Raw genomic sequence first — 23047 nt, forward strand, 5'->3', positions numbered from 1 at the left:
AGGATTAACCTATTGGTCCGTTTTAACTGTCAAGTACCGTAACTTAACATTATGACTATGAAATAATACTGTAAATTGTGTACGGTACACCGACAGAAGAGTTAAAGCCTATTAGTCCATTAAGGCTAACTTTTACAAAATTTAAAGATTTGGGTGCAGTTCCGCTGAGAACCTGTAAACGATTAGGCCTATCGATGTCGATTTCAATATAGGGATTATGGTTTGGTGCGATATAGGATACATTACTTAGGCTATTTTAAACTTAGCTTCTAAAAAAAAATTTTCCCTAGAGACATTGAATTGAGTTCTAAAGGCTATGAACTGTTTACGTTTAAAGACATACAATTAAGTAAGTTAATGGTCTGTTAATGTTTTTATTGGTGTTTAATAAGTTAAATAAAATTGCGTAAGCGTATAAATATTCATTCAAAAACTAAACATATTTTATGGACGTTAACAAAACAAACATAAACAAAACTTATTGATATGATTACTGCATTGTAAAAATGTATCGGTTCTTTCATTTTCAGTTGTACAAACTTAGGATAAAACTAAGGAAAATAGAAATCTTTACACTCTGCGGAACTGCAACCGAAGATTCTATGAATAAGTTAGGCGTTAGCCTTAGAGTGAACTTTTGAGGTTACCACCATTTTAACCAAACAACCAGTGTACCTACCTAGGCCTAAATATTTAAAAAGTGTTTATTTAGACCTAGGGCTAAGCGTGACCTGAACTTATTATATATTCAGATAAAACCATTAGTATTCCACTAAAAAAAGGCCCTAGGACTTCAGGCATTCTTAAATTTCATAAAGTTGGTGTCCAAATATTACAACCTGTAGCTGCTACAGTATTAAGATTTACTCACACTAAAATCATTTCGACTGAAATCTACGCCCCTGACAAATGGTAAAACTCCTGTATTTGCCATTGCTACGCAATTAAATCAACACTAGGACACTAAAAAAACATAGTAATTTTTAATAGCACTTCACATAACTAAAAATTAAAACATAACCTCAAATAAATTATCTCTAAAACAGAAACAGTCTGAGTCACTTGACTGTGACAGATTGAGATTGGGTTTGATTTGGTTGGGTACCGTCAACGTCAAGGGAGAATGGGTTTTAAAATCTCATGGAGGCAATGATTTTGTAACTTATCGTCATACTATAACGTCATACCACAAAAAACAATGCCGATTGACGTTTTAAAAGTTTATAATCCATCCCAATCTCATTTTACCTATTTTTTAGTTATGGTGATAAGATATTTACTTCTATGTGCTCTGCTTCTTCGCTGAAAACTGCGCATTGTGCATACCTTCAAACGTGTTTACCTTTTTAGAATTAATTAACAAATTAATTAACAGATTTACAGAGAAGTAACTGGCACGTTAATGCCCTCTTCCTGATCATGAATTCCAATGTTAAGTCACATTCACATCTTGGTTGGTATCCAGAAGGACACACTATCTACCTCCAATAAACGTTAGGCTGCTTCTGCTGGATATTGGAGACGAGCTTATTTTCCACCGTATATAAGGCTCTAATGGCAATCTTCTATAAATATGCCTCATCGTCAATTGCTTAAAATACCTACTTTGTATGGTTTTAGTTTAGATGAAAAGTATTAAAATATTAAAGTTTCTGCTGGCCCGTCCAGAACTTAGAACCATAGACAAATAGAATAGAACCATAGACTAAGCAACAAAGGAGTATGATTTATCTATGATAGAACCCACTCGACTTAGTTTAAGAGGAGATACATATACAAATACACGAAACCGACAATCGCAAACAATCGGAAACTGGACCCAGCTGTTCCTGATCATTGGGCTTTAAATAAATTATCCTGACTAATAAAATCGCTGATCTTAGTCAGTAACAAAACTACTCAAGTCATCACACACCATTCTACACTCATCCTTCACTCATTTTTGGGTAAAAATACGCACACAGGTGGCGTCCCTGTCTCAATGATTGATAATTTATTTAAAAAAATTTATAATCGTTATTGCCTGATAAGTATCCTCGCAGGGGAGCTCCTCACCTCCACTTACCCTCAGTTGGTCCAAGGATTAGATTTTTTGTCGACGTCTATATTTGGCCACTGATTAATAAAAACTACTGATTAATAAAACACTGATTAAAAGTGCAATAATTAGACTTCTTTTCTAGTCCAACTTATTGTCAAGCTGATATAGTTTTCGAATTTATCAATTACTAGCAGAGCACCCGTCCTTCGTACGGGGTTGGCATATAAGTATAAATTGCTATTGCAGTTATACTCAAGCTTTGCCTTTGCAATGAGGAACAATTTGCTTCTTTAAATTTACAGTTTACTATAGTATTACACATCTACCATAGCCATAATGTTCTACCAATACCTAAACAATAAAGAGAACATTATCAAAAATTCGCAAAATATCACAAATGATTCATGAAATTAAAAACCTAAAAACATAACTGTAAACAATCCTACTTTGACTGTTCTCATTGCGTATTACAGTTTTTTGTTGCTGTTTAGTTAAAATTAGCTGTTTTCATAAATGCAAAAAAATAATAGTGCTACACTCTGTTGGTAAATGTTAAAACTGTTTAATGCTTTTCATATCATAGAACCAACTTTTTTAGTTGAAACAGCTGACAAAATACTTTAATTCCCTTTAAATATGAAAACTCATAAGGTTAACATGGGGAACCTCAGAGCCACTGGGGCGAAGCCCGAAAGGATTTTTGAGATAAGAATATGCCTATATGTTAATCGGGAATGTGAGCTATCATCATGCCAAATTTCAGCCCAATCCGTCCAGTAGTTAATGCGTGATTGAACTTCAAACAAACACACAAACTTTCACATTTATAATATTATAAGATATAAGATAAGATAAGTACCGCATCTTAATAAGATACATGAAAAGTTTGTTCCCTAACGGCGTTTTTATTTCAAGAGCTACCCCCACATAACATACATCAAAACATGCGCCTAGGGTGTGCAGATTTACAAACTGCCTTTTACATTTTCAAATAAAAATCGTAATACTCGAGAGAATTAAGAGTCGTGATTGAATGACGATTGGTATCTATCTGTGCTTCTTCCGAAGCCAGTATTTTAAATAACTTTTAAATAAGAACGATCGTTGGTTTCATAATATGAACAGCAGGCTAATTTGAAACAATCAACTAAAATACCGTAATTAGATCCAGATTTGAAACAAAGTTAAAATACCTCGACAAGTAATAAGTTTGCTGTAGTTTATTTAGACAATTAGCTTTACATAGCCTAAAATTTACAAATGTCTTTAATCTTAGCATATTTCATCAATTTAATACTTTATCTACCCAATTGAGGATTTGGTTGATTTTAAGCTTTTATGGTATATAGCTTGGTTAAGTTTAAAGCTACTGGTGCTATGTGGAAGACAAAAGTATTTCTTAGATTTGATCTGCACGAATTTGCATACCTATATAATTAACTTATTTATCAAGTTTGAAAAAAACGATTTATTTACATGAGGATTATTCAACACGAAATAATTCAAAATTTATTCTAAACAAAACAGTTTCTATTTTTTAATCTTCTTTATTAAATAATAAATATCTTAAAGACTTTTTACAACAGAATATTACGTGATAGTTGAACTGTATTTAATATTTTGAAAATATGAAATTGTGTTTATACAGAACAGTTTTATACCAAATGATTGGTATATGAAGTGTGTAAGCTGTCAAAAAAATATATAAAAAAATGGCTGGGTGGCTCAGTTGGAGAGTGCTCACCTACCTAACAATAAAAAGTTCACCGGTTCGATCCTGAGAAAAGTCAGTAGTTTTTTATGGCTCAAAACTGGACCCAGCTGTTCCTGATCATTGGGCTTTTAATAATGATCCTGAGTGAAGAAACAGTTGATCTTAGTCAGTAACAAAGCTACACAGATCATATCACACCATTCTACACTCATATGTGGGTTAAAGTTGGTGTACTATTTAAACCATCTCAATTATATATATTTGATAATTCAGTGATATTATATATTCTATTCAATATCACACTTTTCTATAACTTCTTGTCATTGTTGTCACTATGTACTAAAAATGTTTAATTTTAAATTCAACAATATTTTCACTCATATATTTTTGTCAAAGCTTGCTCAAATCCTATTTTTGCCTTAGCTTTTTCCGGGTCAGAGGTAAAAGAGTCGTTGATAACACGATGTTTATTTACCAGTATGACTAATGTTTATGTTACCAAGAACGCTGATGTGTTGGAAGGGGGTGGTGGGGGAAAGTTGATGGAGGGGTGTGGCAGAACTGCGTCCGTTTTGTAATTCCCTCTCTCTATCCATCCAGTGTCAGTTAACACTTCGACGGAAATTCAACTCAACAGGTGTGCCAACTAACTGCCAAGGTAACAACAATGCATTCTCTGCTATCTTGATTAAGCGGTTGTTCAATAATTAGCTGTAATTGATGACGTATTGGTTTCGTATTTTTATTGATGAATAAAATGTCTATGCTCTGATTTACCAAAGTGTTCTTACACAAACGTCAAGGCACATAAAATGCTAATAAAAAAATTGTTTTTGTAATTGTAAAACTAATAAGAAATACTATTTTATTAATTTCTGTTTAAGAAAGTTTTATTGAAAAATAGAACAGTTTTTTACTAAAATATCGGTCTGTCAAGAAAATTATGTATAATGTATAGTTTTGTTATAAAAAAAGTAACGCCGGTAATAAATTTAGCGCCCACATTTTTCACATAGGTAATACGTAATTAATTATTTTAACTATTTCCGTGAACACATCGTTAGGTATGTCGAAACAACTTATAACAAATGCATACAGATAAGTGTGATTTTGCAAATAAATGAGTATACTGTATATTTTAAATTTAACTTGAACATAAAACCAACTGATTACCCACCGTTAAACAACATAATCGAGGAATTCACCAATTAACTCATTATCGTAAAACTGAGTAAATAAACGGGTGTTTTAAATTTGTAGTACGTGCGGACAAGTGTTAAAATTTGAAGTCTTATATTTACAAGTTTGTTTGTAGCGGATTATAAATATAGATTGACAGGACCTATCCAAAGTTTAAACGTGTGCGTTAAATGTTAAATATTTATGTATAGATCGCTGGATAGATAATCAGTTCAGGCCTACGTTTGTTTTGGCATAGTTTATTTTTAGTTATCACCCATATTGCAATGTGTAAACTATGTAATTTTACACATACCAGTTGAAAATACATCCTATGAGTAAATAAATGTCTGTTTGGCATAAACATATATTTTTAATATTACATTTTAGGACATAATGTATTTTTATTCAGTTGTGTCATATGTGAGTCATCACACCGACCGGTCTGGTCTTCGACCTTGAACTCAACTTTCTCGTGTTTACAATACCACCTGGCATTTCCCCTCGAGGGATCTTCATCCCGAATGTGGGAAATTCTTTATACCTGCGGGATAAACTTGATATAATAAAAGATTCGAACTCAGCAGTTTCAGTGCAATGTCTAAAAATTAAAATTGCAACTTTATTTTATGTATGTATTATTTTAAAAGTACCTACCCGTCCTTCGTACGGGGTTGGCATAAGTGACACGTGTTTGCAGTTATACTCGTGCTTTGAGTTTGCAATTGGGAAGAACACGGTTTTGGAACTTTTGGTTCTTAAAATTCAAGTTTTATTGAGAGGTATTTTTGATTGAATATGAGATACGTCGTGTTATACTAGAAGTATAGAATAAATAAACACATAATTTCATCTAAATATTTATTTTAGATATTTCAAGAAGTACTTATTGCAGTCCGTTTCACTTATAGTTGTAGTATTCGTGTTTAGTAACCTATTATCCTCCTTACATTAAATTAGCATTTAAATCTACAGGAATATAAATTTAAAACATTATAAAATCGTAAGAGTTTTTTTTTTGTTTAATTGGTTGTTTTAAATCGAAGTAAAACATATAAACAATGTTTAAAATAAGAATTTCAGTTGTTGCAACAAAACTGTAGAGTATGCATACAATTTACAATCCATTTAAAGCGAATCTTAATCTTTGGTTCCGTATGTTTCACAAACGAGATAATTTTAAGATAGACGTATGTCTCAGGTAAGTTGTCCTTCAAAATTCTGCGTCCACCAATGTTTATTGGTGTCAGCTATTTGAATCCATTGTTTAACAGTTAGTTGAAAAATGTAAAAGAAGTAGATAATGAAATTCCCTATTTATTTCTTGTAGTTATTTGCATAACTATTTGTGAGTAAAATTATTTATTCCATACAAAAAGTGAAGGAAACTTATCCGATGAAATGACAAAATCCAAAACAATTAACGTGAGAAACTTTACTTCACAATCTCATTGATCTACAGTCGCTCTACAGTCGTCCATCGTTCTGTGCTTTGTGCTGGTGCTCTAGCTAGAATCTAGGTGTTCTGTGAAGACCAGGGTCCGATGGTCCGATCCTTGGTGACCCTGACCGCAATTAGAGCCACGGGACAAAGGAAGTGGAAGTTGTGGCCAACCGTGACTGGAGGGAGTCTGCTCACGCATCACACAGAGTAATAAACTACGCACGCGTAGTCTCCATAGAGGAATAACGGCTGGAGTTTGCATTATAGTGCAAAGAGATTGAAAATCTACCAACAATTGTATTGCTAAATCTTTACCTTCAAGATGGAGATTTTTTGAATGTTTTCTGCGTCGGACGGATATGCGTGATTAATGGGAATATAAACATTAGACAAATTTGGAACTGTCAAATTTCAATAAATATACTGACAATGAAACCACTTAATAAATAGGAAGATCCTTATTCAAATTATGCATAAAACCACCAAGAACTAGTCACGTTAGCACCAGATGTTCATACACGCCTCCCTCCAAAAAGACGTTCGATTCCCGCCAATCCCGCCCCAAACGTACGGTTTAGTGATTACCGTACTGTGTTACATGTGGCTTGGAAGGAAATTCCACAATCTGATTGGAGATATTATGTTACGTTTATTAAAGACCTTCGGGTGGAAAATGGGAGCAGAATTAAAAATTCAACTCTTGAAAAAGGTGTCATTATAAAATAACTGTTTTTGTGATTGTTGTTATTCAATGTGAGATATTATCACCATCAAGTACCATTGTTCTATGGCGATTCATAAAAATATATCTGGAATTGTTTGATGTCAGCCATGATATAATGGTTGTTGTGGCACGGGTGATGCGCCAATGTTATGGAATGGTAAAAATAACTAGAACACAATTCACAATAAACACTGTTTATTGAAAACTATAAAGTGGATATGACAATAGTGTGCTGTATAATTGAAAGTAATGCACTGATTACTATATTCGGAACATTAACTATGAAGCGATACGCGGAGGGTTCTGCCTCTCACGTCAGGAACGCTTTCACAGAATGGATAGCAGGGGCCTGGGGTTATCCATTGTATGTGATGCTACGGAAACTTTACTCGAACGTCTCGACAATGTGTACTGGCCCCAAACACAACCCTCGCCCTAGGGACGAAATCGCAATTCAAGGGACAGCTAGGGAGGGTCGACCGTATTGTCCCTTACAGAAGGGCGGTCTCAACTGTTTTTCTAGAAGCGACTAGTGGTCCTAGCCGAGCGAATTTATTTGATACTTAAAAATGCTGGACAAAATGTGAATCATGACAATTGTAACTATTTTTATTTTTTAGTAGGCCTAACATAAATATAACGAAACGAAACACAATATATAAAATATACACAGTCACTCTCCTCAACAAAAGTAGTTGAGGTCAACAAAAAAACTGGACCAAATTCCCAAGCTCAAGATTTGTTCAGGCAAAAAGTCTGAAATCCTACAGTGGTAGCAAAACGGGAGTGCCGATGGAGACCAGGTCAAGTCCCCTCAAACGCACGCACCCCCACAGGTCTCCATCGGCACTCCCGTTTTGCTACCACGCACTTGACAGCTCTTGCAGTTATAATGGAGAAGGTTGGCGGTTGCATATACAAATGGATAATATCTCTTCAGGTCAAGGAATCAGATCTAACGCAAAACTTTGGTACTGGAATTTACAAATCAAATACTGTAGTGGAATAAACTTAGTAAGTTTGGCTAAAATATATTTAGTTGTTAATGTGTGATAAATGTTAGAAAGTTTGCATTGAAGTCGATCCCAAAGAGCTTCGCTCAATAATTTGTCATGGAGATGTTTGTTTTTTGTTTCCGAAGTTTTTGTTCGAAGATAAAGAACTACTGACGGATGACAAATAGACCTAGTTAAAATGTCCAACGATCTTATCTCGGAAGTTCTTCAAGTGTGTTATCAATAGATCTCCAATCCGAATATGTCAACAGCTTGAAGTGAATCATCTGTTGACGCCATAGAGCACATGGTTGACGCGATTAACATTTTAGCTAATTCAAAGTCTGCTAAGTTAATTATTTTTTAAACAGAGTACTTTGATGAATTTTAATTTTGTCTCTTCAATCTTCAACTAAGATCATTCCTCTCAACCTTTAACATAAAGGCATCATGTTTTGAGTAGACCTAAAAGATTAAAGCGGAATTCAACGCTTCATTGTAATGTGTTGTCGGAATTTTTAGTGTTTTTAAATAAATGCGAACAATACATATGGCTGTGGCGGTATTCTGACACGAGTAGTGTGCAGTGTGCCGTACATGGTCTGGCAGTCTGGCAGCAGCGATATAGGAGGCCGTGACATTATTACATGTGTGACGTCACCAGTCGGCCTCCGTAGGCCATGCTGGTTCATCAACATCAACATTTCGGTAGTCGATGTATACCGCAATAAGAAAGAAATTGTGTGTACTGCTGGCAAAAAGCTCACCATAATACATCAAGGTACAATCGCCGGGTAACTAATATAAACAACACATATCGACTGTGAAGATACCTACATTTAGGGGTCGTTGAAAAGATTTTATAACTAGGTGGCGTTCGCAGAGGCATCCACAAAATTGAGCGGAGTCATCAAGGGTTTATATTATATTGTTTTTGCAGTAATACCAGTCGTTTTTAATGCATGCGTTGCGGGTCTAAAGTAGCATTTTTACTCTTTAGGAAGTAAAAATAGTTTTTATCCTCTATGGAGTAAACTCAGTTGTAAATTACTATTATAAACGATTGCATGTATCGAAATATGTATCGATTCGTGCTTCGTAATTATTTTAACCTACAGTCTACAGTCTCTTCCCATAGTGTTTTAGCATTGCAGATACATTAATCCATTCCCACACTCAACACGCTCACCTTTACTACTTCCCTCACCACCCCCTACGTCGTGTACCTATTTCCCTCTCTTCCCATAGCATTTTAGGATTGCAGATACATTAATGTAATTGCCAAAACAGTTCCCACACTCTCCACTGCAAGCCTTTACTACTTCCTTCACCATTTCCTACGTCATAGACTTGTTTCCTTCCCTTTTCATAGCATTTTTGGATTAAAGATACATCAATCTAACTGCCATAGACGGTTTTCACACTATGCTCATACTTTACTACTTTCTAAGCCATTTCCTACATCGTGGACCTGTTTTCATCACTTTCCATAGCAATTTAGTATTTTAGATACATTAATCTAATTGCCACAAACATTTCCCACACTCCGCACTGCTAGCCTTTACTACTTCTTTCACCATTTTCTATGTCGTGGGGATGCTTCCATCCCTTCTCATAGCATTTCAGCATTGCAGATACAATGCTATACGAAAACTAGTGTTGCTCGAACGACTCGATTCAGCACCTTCTGGTCTGCACCTTCTGGTGCAGCGATTCTGGTCTGCATTAATCTAACCGCTACAAACGGTTTCCAGTTCCCACACTCCACACTGCTCACCTTACTACTTCCTTCACCTCTTCTTACGTCGCGGACATGTTTCCCTCTCTTCCCATAGAATTTTAAGATTGTAGATACCTCAATCTAATCGTCATAAACAGATCCCACTCTCCGGACAGCTCACCTTGACTATTTCCTTCACCACTTCATACGTCTCGGACCTTTTCTCTCCCTTCCCATAACATTTTAGGATTGCAGATCCCATAATCTAATCGTCATAAAAAATTCCCACACTCCAGACTGCTCGCATTTACTACTTCCTTTACCACTTCCTACGTCACGGACCTGTTTACCTCCCTTCCCATAGCATTTTATGATTGCAGATTCATTAATCTAATCGTCATAAACAGTTCCAACACTCCGGACTGCTCGCCTTTACTACTTTCATCGCCACTTCCTAAGCCACGGACCTGTTTCCCTCCCTTTCCATAGCATTTTATGATTGCAGATACCTTAATCTAATCGTCAAAAACAGGTCCCACACTCCGGACAGCTCGCCTGGACTACTTCCTTAATCACTTCCTACGTCGCGGACCCGTTTTCCTCCCTTCCCATAGCATTTTATGTTTGTTGATAACTGATATCTAATCGTCATGAACAGTTCCCACATTCCAGACTGCTCGCCTTTACTACTTCCTTCACCACTTCTACGTCACGGACCTGTTTACCTCCCTTCCCATAGCATTTAAGGATTGCAGATACCTTGATCTAATCGTCATAAACAGTTCCCACACTCCGGACAGCTCGCCTTTACTACTTCCTTCACCACTTCCTACGTCACGGACCTGTTTACCTCCCTTCCCATAGCATTTAAGGATTGCAGATACCTTGATCTAATCGTCATAAACAGTTCCACACTCCGGGCAGCTTGCCTTGACTACTTCCTTCACCACTTCCTACGTCGTGGACCTGTTTTCCTCCCTTCCCACAGCATTTTATGATTGCAGATACCTTAATCTAATTGTCATAAACAGTTCCCACACTCCGGACAGCTCGCCTTGACTACTTCCTTCATCACTTCCTACGTCGCGGACATGTATCTCTCCCTTCCCATAGCATCATAGGATTGCAAATACCTTAATCTAATGGTCATAAACAGTTCTCACACTCCGGACTGCTCGCATTTACTACTTCCTTCACCACTTCCTACGTCACGGACCTGTTTACCTCCCTTCTCATAGCATTTTATGATTGCAGATACCTTAATCTAATCGTCATAAACAGTTCCCACACTCCAGACAGCTTGCCTTGACTACTTCCTTCATCACTTCCTACGTCGCGGACCCGTTATCCTCCCTTCCCATAGCATTTTATGATTGCAGATACCTTAATCTAATCGTCATAAACAGTTCCCACACTCCGGACTGCTCGTCTTTACTACTTCCTTCACCACTTCCTACGGCACGGACTTGTTTTCCTCCCTTCCCATAGCATCATAGGATTGCAAATACCTTAATATAATGGTCATAAGCAGATCCCACACTCCGGACAGCTCGCCTTGACTACTTCCTTCATCACTTCCTACGTCGCGGACCCGTTTTCCTCCCTTCGCTTATAGTTTTTGGAATGCAGATACCTAAATCTAATCGTCATAAACAGTTTCCACACTCCAGACTGCTTACCTTTAGTACTTCCTTTAGCACTTCCTACGTCACGGACCTTAAGCTAGTGTCGTCATTTGATTATATTTATGATTCATACAGTTTCTGTTCTAATATCTGTGGAATAATGCTATCAGCTATTTCTTTATCTACTGCATTCAAAATTCAACAGCTGATCATATGTCTTTGTTTATGTGTCAAATACTGCTTCCATAAGGATTACATTGAAACTTTGAGACCCAGTGGGGCGGATTCCTGAGAGTTATTTTTAACGCCATATAGATGTTGGCACTCACCGATATGGTCTTTATCACCATCCAAAATTTGAAAACGATTGATTCAGCCGTCTAGGAGGAGTTTGCGTATTACGAAATGCAATAAAGTCGACGTATAAGAGCTTCGCTCGCTTCGCTCGCTCCGCTCAACAATAAGGATTGGTACATCTAATTGTGTCGGTTCAATATTATCAATTATCAATTATCAATTATTTAAGATGGGGACGCCACTATGTGCGTATTTTAACCCAAATATGAGTGAAGGATGAGTGTAGGATGAGTGGCGCGATCTTGTAGTCTTGTTAGTGACTAAGGCCCCCATTTTATTCCAGGACCAACACAGAAAGGGGTCTATTCAAGCTTTCGCTTCCATGATCGATTATCGCAAACTGTAAATAAGCTAAAAGAGTTGTTAATGATCAACATTACGGGCTACTTGACAAAGTCAAAGTACTTCTCAATGAATAAAAAAAATGCTCACCTTCTGCAATTGTAACTAAAGAACAACGTATAAGTTAGAGAACATATCCCAAAATACAAAAAATAATTAGTAGCCATCAGTGCATTTATTTGGGGAGCGAGCTGGCGTAGTGGTTAGAGCGCGGGACTTCCCTGAGGTCCCGGGTTCGATCCCCGCCAAGTCACAAATGGATTTTATCCAAGTGATAATGCCGCAACCACTAGGTCTAGCCTGAAGTAATGTGAAAGACAATCCCAGGCTCGTGCCTAGCCGCCTAGGACAAAAAAGTGCATTTAAAACCAACTGGACATGAAAAAAGTTACATTGTTCAAAATTTATAAAAGGAAAAAATGTCTTTTGTAATTTTCAAAGCCAATGCTGATATGAACAATATTGTACGATTGAGATGCAAATATCTGGCAGAGAGATTCCTAAGTCATTCATTAAATCGCAACAATCAAAGCAATTATTCATTGAGCACTTAGCACAATGTTTCAGCGACCTTTTGAAGTTACATTCATGTTGCGATGTAGTTGACATGAACATACTGTTAATTTTCTCATTAATATTCTTGTCGTATTAACATTCCACTACGCGTGCCATATCGTGCATAGTAACGCATGTGTTCGCATATTTCATTGAGCTGGCGCTCGTACGGTTTTATTCTCGGAGATGACAACATAAACATTTCTATTTCGAGCGCGTCAGCGTTTAAATGACCAACTGGACCAGAGTCGAGACTGGACAGTCACACGACCCGTTGAATATATGAACTGGTGACTTTTGATTACATTGATTTCAAAATCGTTAGTGCAGTAGAATTTGTTTACACGAAAATTTAATTTTATAGAACGACCTAAACGTAGCTATTGAAAGTGGGTATTTATGGCATTGGTCAGCCTTTAAATTGAATTACCACGACAAAAAACGCACACTGTTTACAATTGCACTAATCAACTTTGTTTACAATGAAACAAGAGAAAATGAATATCGTAGACATAGGATGACACATAAACAATAAGAGCACCACAGGAAATTTTCAAAGGGGTCAACCCGATATCTTGTTCTAGGGGTTGGTCAAAAGAACCTCCCCTTTTGTAGTTGGTCGTGCATTAGTTGCGCCAAAGAGTTCCTTAATTGCACCAAGCCCTCAAAGGGTCCAAACATGATCCTTAGTTGCGCCAAGCTCAAGCCCGGTAGGGATGAGTTGCCGGCAGAAGGAATGTATTTGGGTGTCATCCTAACCTATCCTAACCTAACTTAACGTAATCTAGCTCAACCTAACATACTCAATCATACGGTCAAATTTCAAAGTGAGCCGCCACTTAGTGGAGTTAATGACTGTTTTCATCCCGTAACTGAATGAAAAGTAAATTAATTTTGTTAAACTAAGGGTTACAAATTGAGCTTTGTTTTCAAAATCAATGGTGGCAATGTAACTATTTTATACCACGTTATACTATATTTTATACTACGTTAATCTCTTCTGCGTCCTTTCCTTGTTCCGAAGCACGAGTGTGCAACATGAATTATAAATAAGTCATATGATTTTAAATGGAAATTCCTGTTAGCCGTACGGTCTATTTTATGTCGTCTTAATCATCGAACGAAGATAATGTTCTTATGGTTCACAAGTTCAAATGTAATGATAACTTCAGTCAGAGAGGGGGGTATGATTGAGCTGTGAATCACAAATCAGCTGTTAACATTTCAAACATGGCCGCTGGCGCTAGAATGCAGGTATGCAACTTCCACGTCTCTTATCTTATCAACAACTATCTGTAATTTTGCAAGTACTCTTTTGATTAATAATTGGTAAAGTACATCTATAAAAGACAAACCAGCATGAAATAATATATATTTCCTGCAAATTTACATTCAACATTTACAATTGACACATACATGTTTCCGGATTGATATCAAAAACTCCATTTAAATGTAGATGTATTCCATTTTTTTTTTCAACTAAAGTTTTCTGGGTTATTTCTGTTAGTTCATGCATTGTTTGTTTCTGAAAAGGGGAATCTCATAAAGCGGAAAAATATTCCATTTCGCCATCCAAATTCAGGGCTATAGATCTCTAGCCCTGATCTAAACTGACAGTATATTTGTTGTTTTTTCGAGTGTTTTAGGGGCTCGGGGGGGATTTGTGAAGCATAATTTTACTTATGACTTCTTCTACGAATATAATTAATTGTATGGGTTTCTTTTGCGATAAAAACACATCCATAATTGTATCACACCCAATGAATGTTTTCCGATAGTTATACGAGATAATTGAATCCTGCTATTTATGTTAATTAGGTTACACTTGAAATTGCTAAAAATTCTACATATCTACAAATCAGACAACGTTATCCCCATAACATATTTTACTAACTTTTAAAACTCGATATTAAACGTTGAAACTTGACGTTATAGGTTGTTTGTCAGAAGCTTGAGACACGCCGTTGGCGCCAATGTAACATTAAACTTCCTGGAATCGATAAACGGAAGACTCTTAAGAGACAACGCCCCTGGGTGGGATAGTGGTCTTAAAACAGAGCGTAGTAGAGAATGAAATTTACTTTGGGGGCCTGAAGATGTAAATAACTAACAGTTGTTTGTAAAAGATAAAAGGCTACCTGTAAGAAAGGAAAAAATGACTTATCGTGATGGGTCTAAATATACTACTGCATAGGATAGCATTTTTGCTGTAGGTACATAGTTGATAATTATGTTGTAACATTGTAGGATGTGATTAATAAATTTCATGTTACTCAATGATTAATGTAAGAGAAGAATAGGTTTGTTAAAGCTAACAGTAACACTTTCTAAACCATTGATTATAACTCCATTTAAATTGAATCAGCTGTTTAGCAGAGTTAAATTAGTCAAAATATTAACAGCAGACGTAAAATTTAGGGGTTTCCTTTTGGTGACCAATCAATATTTTACTTTTAAACTCCCTAGTCCCTACCTAAATATACGTCTGGCCAAAGCTTTAATGGTCTGTTGATTATATGTCATAGGAAGAAAAAGATATAAATTATGCTTCCATGGCAGAGTTTTTAAATTGTTAATACCAGAATGTATTAGGTATATGTAGGTACACATCTAAGCAGGCATACGTCTACAACCACTTCTTAATTATTAGTTATTTTTCGTTAGGTTGCCCTTGAAAGTAATTAAGAAACTAGAAACATTTCCTAAAAGTATCTTAGGTAAAGTACCACTTTACACACTTCTCAGGTTACATCTATGTTGTAGGATGTGTAGAGGGGAGGACGACTATTAACAATGCTGTGTTTACCGAGTTATTTTCGAGCATATTTGACCCGACTGTACATGTAACGCTAGGTACAGTCACTACACATTATGACAAGCAGTCGCTTAATCATGTTAACGGGCGTTGATCAATGATTCATCCAAGAATCTAAGAACTAGTTTAGGTGGAGATGTATTAGATAGCTGTTATCTGTCGCATCAGAAACAATTCATCCCTATTCATGCTTCTTGGCAATTTAGAGTGAGTGATTGTCAACGGAATGCAAAAATAAATCGCCAAATTGATTCCGAGGAACATCAAAAGGTATGGTTCAATCTTGGAACCACTTGATTACTGCTGCTTAGTTTATATTCCTCTATGTTTATTACTTACTCCATGGCACTTCAGCCCTTCTCTTAAGTGTCGGTACAATTAGCTTGGACAATGCTTAGTCATCCCTATACTGCACAGTACACTCTCTATCCTTCCTCAACCCTTATCCGGCTGCAAGTTGCAATCGACCAAGCCTCCTCAAAGATATCCTGCAAATCTTGCCATTTTAAAAGCCCCTCCGATGGTCCCAGCCTACAGATTACTTTAGGAACCCTATGATTCTCTATTTCTCTATCCTCATAACATGACCCATTCTATGTATCTCTTCCTTCAGGCTCAAGGCTCCATTCTGCTGCACTGCACCACAATATTCTTCTCAAAACAAAGATTTCTCAGTTAGAATATTGACTTTTCCATGTGTCTTTTATGCCTAACGTGTAGTAGAGTAACTTATTCTTTATTTTACTCCTTCACTTACATATTTCAAACCAAAATTATCCTCTCTGGTTAGGTCATCCAGTACATAATCTTACGTCCCCACTCATTCGTGTCCTTTCAGCTCCTTGAAATATTCCATCAACGCATCCTTCACTAACGTTTTTGTTATCTATATTGTTCCCTTCTTTTCAGTATCTGATTGAAAACCCTCACCAGACTCTCCAAAAACCCGCTAGATAAATGTTTATATTCCCTAGATCCCTCTCACCTTTTCCTATTCCTCATGCTTTTAATGATCAAATTTTCTTCCACATTTTCATTTGCCTGTAGATTTCTTGTTGCCAATACGTTTCCTCTTTTAATTCTATGTTTTTTTTTGTGTTTTTGCAGATGTCTCACACAGTAACGGTGACTCGGACTACGACGTCCACCACGACGTCAGCCATCATCCTCAACACTGGCTACTGCAAAACAGCTCCAGGCCTCCTCAAGATTGCAGAAGTTGTGAGTAATGTTATGTATAAATTAAAATGTCTGCCATGTCTGAAAACTGAGGAAATATAATCTGGTTCGATCCTGAAGAATTTTATCATAGGAAAATTGTCACTATTACTGCTGATCGGCTGGTTTAAACTCTACAAGAATGTTTTACCAAGAACAAACTATTTTCGTTGAATGTGTTGAATTTTACGTGAACGTGTGGTGTTTATTATGTTTATGGTTTTGTCAGATTATTCAAGCTGTGGGTAGTAGTAGAATAAATTAACCAGTTATTCAAAATAATTAGCTGTAATTAGTTACGTCTAAAGCTCACGCATAAGTGTATGCTGTACAGTACGGTAACTTATTTTAAAAAAGACAACAATATATACTCGGAACTTTTTGAAACCGTGTTCTATAAACCCATTTTCTGCAGAAAATACATCCAAAAAACTATCGTACGTTTTTGACACTTTTGAGCCAAAATGAGACAAATCCAAATATTCTCACTCCATGGCTCTATCAGCTGGTTACTGTGTTGTTGTGTTGTGGAGGCAGCTGTCTGTGACCCAGATCTGAAGAGGCACGCCATTGGACGACCTCCAAACATCAACCTCGGGTCTCGCAGTGATGTCATCCCATCCTGCGACTCCAAGGAAACTTGACAGTTTGGGATTTTATGTAGAAAGTGAAATGCCAAATATTCATACTAAGCCTACAGAGTGTATACAAAATCCCTAGACACGATTTCGTAAATATAAGGTCAAATCCATAAAAAAATCGTGGGTCTAAAATGCCTAGTTTTCTGTCTGTCTGTATTATATTTTTACATAAATCCGTAACTTTTGAAGCATTAAAACGATTGGCTTCAAACTTAATATAGAGGTAGGGTCTAAAATCTCAATGGCATTTCATTTCTTAAGTAAAACGTAAATTCGATAAATTATCTCGAATTATATTTTCTGATTGTACGCCACGTTGAAATGGGTTAGGTTTGGTTTATATCCTATGTGAACATTCTGTGACATTCCAAAATTTACTCTTTGAACCTTAATCAACACAAGACCTGCTCACACACTCTTAAAGTAACAAATACAGATTTGCATTAGTCATGATCATGTCAAACATAATATATCTTTACGTCTAAAATGAAAATAAAACAATTGTGCTTCAAACTAGATTTACGAGTGCCAAGCTTCTTCGAGCGACACATTCACGGACACTGTAGCAACACTTGGCCAAGAGTATTTTTTTACTTGCCTTTTGAAGCGGATGACCAAGTCCGGCTCCAGCTGAAGGGATTAAAAAGTGTAATGCCGTTGTAATGGAAGTGTCTCGGAATGACGTTGAGTGAGATGGCATTATGTGAATTGTAACGTAGTGTATATGAATGAGTAGGTGAAGATTGATATTGGCACATTTTGAAGATGCACATTTTACTTCTTCGTCAACTTAAACCAATCCCTAGTTGGAGTCGGAACATAGCTTATCTTTCTCTTACGTCTTGTCTGCAAGAAAGTCATGACTCTGCATCATGGCCGACCTCAGCTGATAACTTATCAAAGCGGAAACGCACAGCAAGTCATCAGCTGATAGTGCGAATAGTGTATGCCACAGAGTAACGAGAAAAACAACAGATAAACTAAGATATGTGAAGCAGTGTAGCAGTGTCGCATAACTTTAACTGTGTATATTTGAATGCTTTGGTAGCAATTTAGTTAGTATTGTATTGCAAAGTATCCTGAACCAAACTACTCAATTAATACAACCGAAAAAGTATTTCATTTGTATTTACATATTATATTTTCTCCCCAGTAGATTTAAAAGTGTTTGCTGATATATTTGAAAAATAACTTTTTGAGGCATAGATTTTTATATTATTATTAAAAGGTTTGATTTATATTTATATGAATATTAAACTAATTCATCGATTTGAGCCTTCCAATGTTTATGTACGTATGTACACAGACAAGGGAAACAAAGGGAAACACTTTTATTTCCTTAGTCAATGGTATGTATATTCAATGTTTTATAGTAAAATCAAAAAGTGGGCACATTGATAACTATTCTTAATTAAACGTAAACGAATTTCCTAAACATCTAAGAGAACTATTCGGCCATTTCACAGTATTTATGATGTAGAAAATTATTTAAGAAATAGCCAATAAACTACTGAATGTATGTGTACATAGCAATTCAATAATACTAGCTGACCTAGCATGGAAAAGGGAATTTCCTGCATATAAAAAATACATAAAAACCCGAAAAATTAAATGGTATTTTAGTGTTTTCAAATGTTGGAACTTTATTTTTCAAAATCCATTCTATTCTTAGAACAACAATCGTTGATTAATGTTCACAGATGCTTAAGGTTATTTAATAACAACCATCGATGAATCGTCATAATTTATTGAATTTTGCATTGGTTTGTGATATAATACAGAAACATTAAAATGTAAAAGGTTTAGATCATAAACAAAATAAATTACGTCACTGACCCGAAAGTAAACATGTTTTTTTTTATTAATAATTCAAATAAATAAATAAAAAATACCTCCTGTTACAGCTGTTACTGCAAAAAAAAAAAATACCTTCGGGTCAGTGACGTCATTTGTTTATGTTTGTGATCCATACGGTTTCTGTTCTAATTCGTGTGTGCAGTAGCTGAAAAGCTTTGATTGTAAAACAGGTGATGAATGTGAGAGGAAAAGACTGATAACGGGGTGGAGGGGTTGAAAGGTCATTGACCTGTGCACGTGGACAACCCAACCTGCCCCAGTTTTGAAATGGGTCAACATTGGATGCGTCCAGAAATACGCTCTAGCTGGGACTGAATAAACCATTGTAAACAGAACACCAGCAGCCGATAACGCTAACATAATCTAACTGTTGACTATTGTTTAAATTGTTCCAAACTTTGAAAAACTATTACATTGAAAGTTAACAAAAATAAATGTTTTTAGCATCCGATTTTGGAAAGATCTTAGCCCACAGTTTTTAATTTACATGTCCTCCTGTTATTTACATTTTTTCAAACCAAGTCAAACACATTTAGAACAGTACAATAACAATGTTGCTGTAAAATAGTTTACAGTATTTTTTTATTAAATCAACACATTTGTAATTTAAAAGTACCTAATAACGCCTGTAATTGGACACTCCAACCGATATCAATCACTATTACAATCTTTTAGTCATAAGTGTAAATAAATTATTACAAGTGTTATTTACAAGACATATTTTTTGTACTTTCAGGTAATTTAATAACCCTACGATCCTGATAAATAAGTTACAGTATTTATTATTGTTATCAACACGGAATAAAAAATCAACGAATAATGCAGTTTACTCTAAATACAAATTACAAGTTTTCAAATCTTGATTCTTCTAAATACACTGGTTCCTTTACAATATCAAACTATGAAAGAGTTCTACGCATTAAAATTTACCTCACTAAAATCGCCTTGAGAGTCATGCAATTTTAGGTTTGATTTCATTGTGTTAATGAATCCTTAATTACAGTAAGTTAAATAGGTCAGCTGTAAGTATAAATGTGGGAAGGCTATAAATTAACCACCACTAAAAATATGTCCAGGGACTGACTGAGCATGCAACAGCTGTTTGTGGTTCACTGACATGTCAGCTGTTGATTGCTTTAGCCTATTGTTTAGAATTAATAGAGGTGAATGACACTTTTTTCCACCCAATACAAGATTTTTAATTTAAAAATTAATTCCATCAGTTTTAACTATTTAGTTTGAGGTTTATATATTTCAAATATTTTTGGTCTGTTGAAATTTACATTTTTTAACAAGAGAAGTTTTTTTGTATAAATAATAATTGTTTATTGTGTTACAATTATTGTGATTGTGTACAGATTACAATTTACAATATATAAAGTATTTGAGCCCTGAAACAGCTAAACAGAAGCCTATTTTGTTTTCACCAGCAAACCAGCTTTTTCATTGGGTACATCCTGTAAAAAATATGATTGTCTGTTGTCTAGCAATATTAATATATTGGAATGATGTTCCATCCAATATATTGGAATATATATCCAATATATTGGAATCTGTGTGGTACCTTGATTTTGCAAGTAGAAATCAGTAGAGCTTAGGAACATTTTTTTAGCAATACCTGTTATAATAGAAGTGTTTTTATGTTAGGACGGATGTGAGAAGCAACCTGTAAGGATGGATGATTTTGTTTCTGATTAGTAATCTGTTAGAATGGAATGTTTTCAGTAGCAATCTGTGGGGATGGAATTTTTTTGAATAGTAATCTGTTAATGGCACAATTGTTATAAGCAAACTGTTAGAAATGAACTTTGATTAGCAATCTGTGGGGATGGGGATGGTATGTTTTTGTGAGATACAATCTGTTGGGGTTTTGAGTTTTTTGTGAGACTATCATTCCATTAGAAACTACCAATTTGTTAATAGTCTTTTTAGAAAAATCACTTTAATTTTTCATATTATTTTATTCAAATACTAGTTCTGCCCAGTCAGTAAGTTTCCTTATTTAATTGTGTCATTAATAGCTAAATTGATGAAATATGATTGTTCTATCAAATATACCCATGGATAAAAAGATGAACAGTTTCTACAATGATATTGACATTCCTTCAGGGTGTGCATGAAAAAATATGGTCTTCAAAATATGCATAATTGTTGGTGCACCCATTTGTATTTTTTTTATCATGAAATACAGTAATGCAAATACAACCCTCCCCCCTTATGTACACCCCCTAACTTTTAATACACATGACAAGGGATTTTATGGATGGATTACCTTTTGTACACAATTTTAAACAGGAGCTACTTGGCTACATAAAAACCTCTTAATAACATTAGTTTTTTTTTCTTTCCGCATTTCGTTCTAAACTTTGTGATCTGTTTGGAAGTTATTTCGTTGCCAGATTTCGTTCTCACTGCGTAATCTCGTTCAGTTTTAATTCGGTAAGTGAACTTTTATTCTATTTATTTGCAATACATTAACAGATTATTAATTTTATACTTTTGATTATGCTCTTATAATCTCTTTACAATAGTTTGGAACAAACTTTGTGACAATGATACTTATTTTCTAACTAATATAAAAAACTTGATGCTTATCTTCTGCCTAATCTAAATTATTGGTCAAAGCGTCTAAATTCTCTAAAAAACTAACTCAATAAGTATAAACTTAAAATACATAGTTTTCAAAACTAAATAACACTTTTTGGAAAAAAAATTTTTACTAAACAAATATTTTGTCTAACGACTAAATTACCTATCCAAGCCATTGTAGCGCCTGTTTAAAATTTCTTGACCCAATTGAAAACTGGGAATTTTTTACTTCATGTTAAACCTGTAGATATTTTCATCCCAACTTTAGCATGTTTTTTGCATGTCGGACCCAAGAAATTTCCCAAGTAAATAGTTCCAAGTAAATCCCAAGTAATATAGTTTTATAAGTGAAGCAAAGTTCTCTTGCACTTTTGAAAGAAAAATAATTATTTATGTTTAATGTTGATAAAGCAATCAATATGAATCTATGGATAATATTATAACAAATAGCTTCTTGGTTTTTTTAAACATATATTATAGCAAAAAAGTTCAATACTGTATAATAGACTTATTTAGTTTTATTAATTTGCTGCCAATATTTTGTAGAATAGTAGAAGGTTGTACTTTGGTTAGGTTGGGTTAGAAATGCTGTTAGGTTATAGTCAGGTTAGTTTTATCGGTAAGGAACACTTTTAGTTTATGTTGGGAACAGTGTTAGGTTGGATTATTATTAGGTTAGGAATACTTAGGTTATGTTGAAGTTAGGTTCTGCTAGGTTGGAAGTTAAAAAATATTGAAGACACATTTTTTTCAGATTATCGGACTGGTCATCTTCATCCTGATGAACATCTACTCCGACTACTTCTACTTGTACTCGCGAGGGTTCACGGAGCACATGTACCTGTTCCTCGTAGTGTTCGCCTGTCTCGTCTCCAGCACTTGTCTCTTCCTCTCGTGTTTATTCTCTCTCTCAACCTCCTCCATCATCTCCAAGACTCTCTACGTGAGTATTCACGGAACTTGATTGATAAGAAGGGAGAACAGTGATAAACAGAAAGAAGTTGGTTGAGTTGTTTGATTTTGGATATCGTTTTGCCTTGTTAACAATGTTAATTCACATATTTACTAAGTACAGTAGACTCTATTTTCTTTGGATTAATTTAATTTAGATTTTTGATGGTTTGGAAGGTCACTTGCACATGTCACACACCACTTTACACTTTATCCATAAATAAACAAGCCGTTCATTAGCGCTAATCGTAAAATATTTGTTCTGTATTTTCTTCATTCT

At 35.3% G+C, this 23047-nt stretch overlaps 2 protein-coding genes across 4 annotated transcripts in view; one reads left to right on the top strand and one right to left on the bottom strand.

Moving 5' to 3' along the window:
- LOC128990259 (protein flightless-1) overlaps positions 1–1034 on the bottom strand; it is a 42212-nt gene extending 41178 nt beyond the window's left edge. The window contains exon 1 of the mRNA XM_054412576.1: positions 872–1034. Coding sequence (XP_054268551.1) covers positions 872–934 — 63 coding nt within the window. The 5' untranslated portion in view covers positions 935–1034. The remainder of the gene's footprint in view (positions 1–871) is intronic.
- Positions 1035–4309: 3275 nt separating this feature from the next.
- Positions 4310–23047, top strand: part of LOC128990269 (CKLF-like MARVEL transmembrane domain-containing protein 8) — a 30123-nt gene continuing 11385 nt past the window's right edge. Inside the window, exons 1-3 of one of the 3 annotated variants that reach the window (XM_054412588.1) lie at positions 4310–4413; positions 16619–16732; positions 22571–22759. In XM_054412588.1, coding sequence (XP_054268563.1) covers positions 16619–16732; positions 22571–22759 — 303 coding nt within the window. In that variant the 5' untranslated portion in view covers positions 4310–4413. Of the gene's footprint in view, positions 4414–9501; positions 9506–16616; positions 16733–22570; positions 22760–23047 lie in introns of those variants that run through there. The other 2 variants (XM_054412596.1, XM_054412604.1) reach the window with 2 other exon arrangements.

This window comes from Macrosteles quadrilineatus, unplaced genomic scaffold (genome assembly GCF_028750875.1).
Source record: "Macrosteles quadrilineatus isolate MER2022 unplaced genomic scaffold, UCM_ALF_1.0 Scaffold_1__1_contigs__length_201487025, whole genome shotgun sequence".
In the NCBI taxonomy this organism is placed as follows: Eukaryota; Metazoa; Arthropoda; class Insecta; order Hemiptera; family Cicadellidae; genus Macrosteles; species Macrosteles quadrilineatus.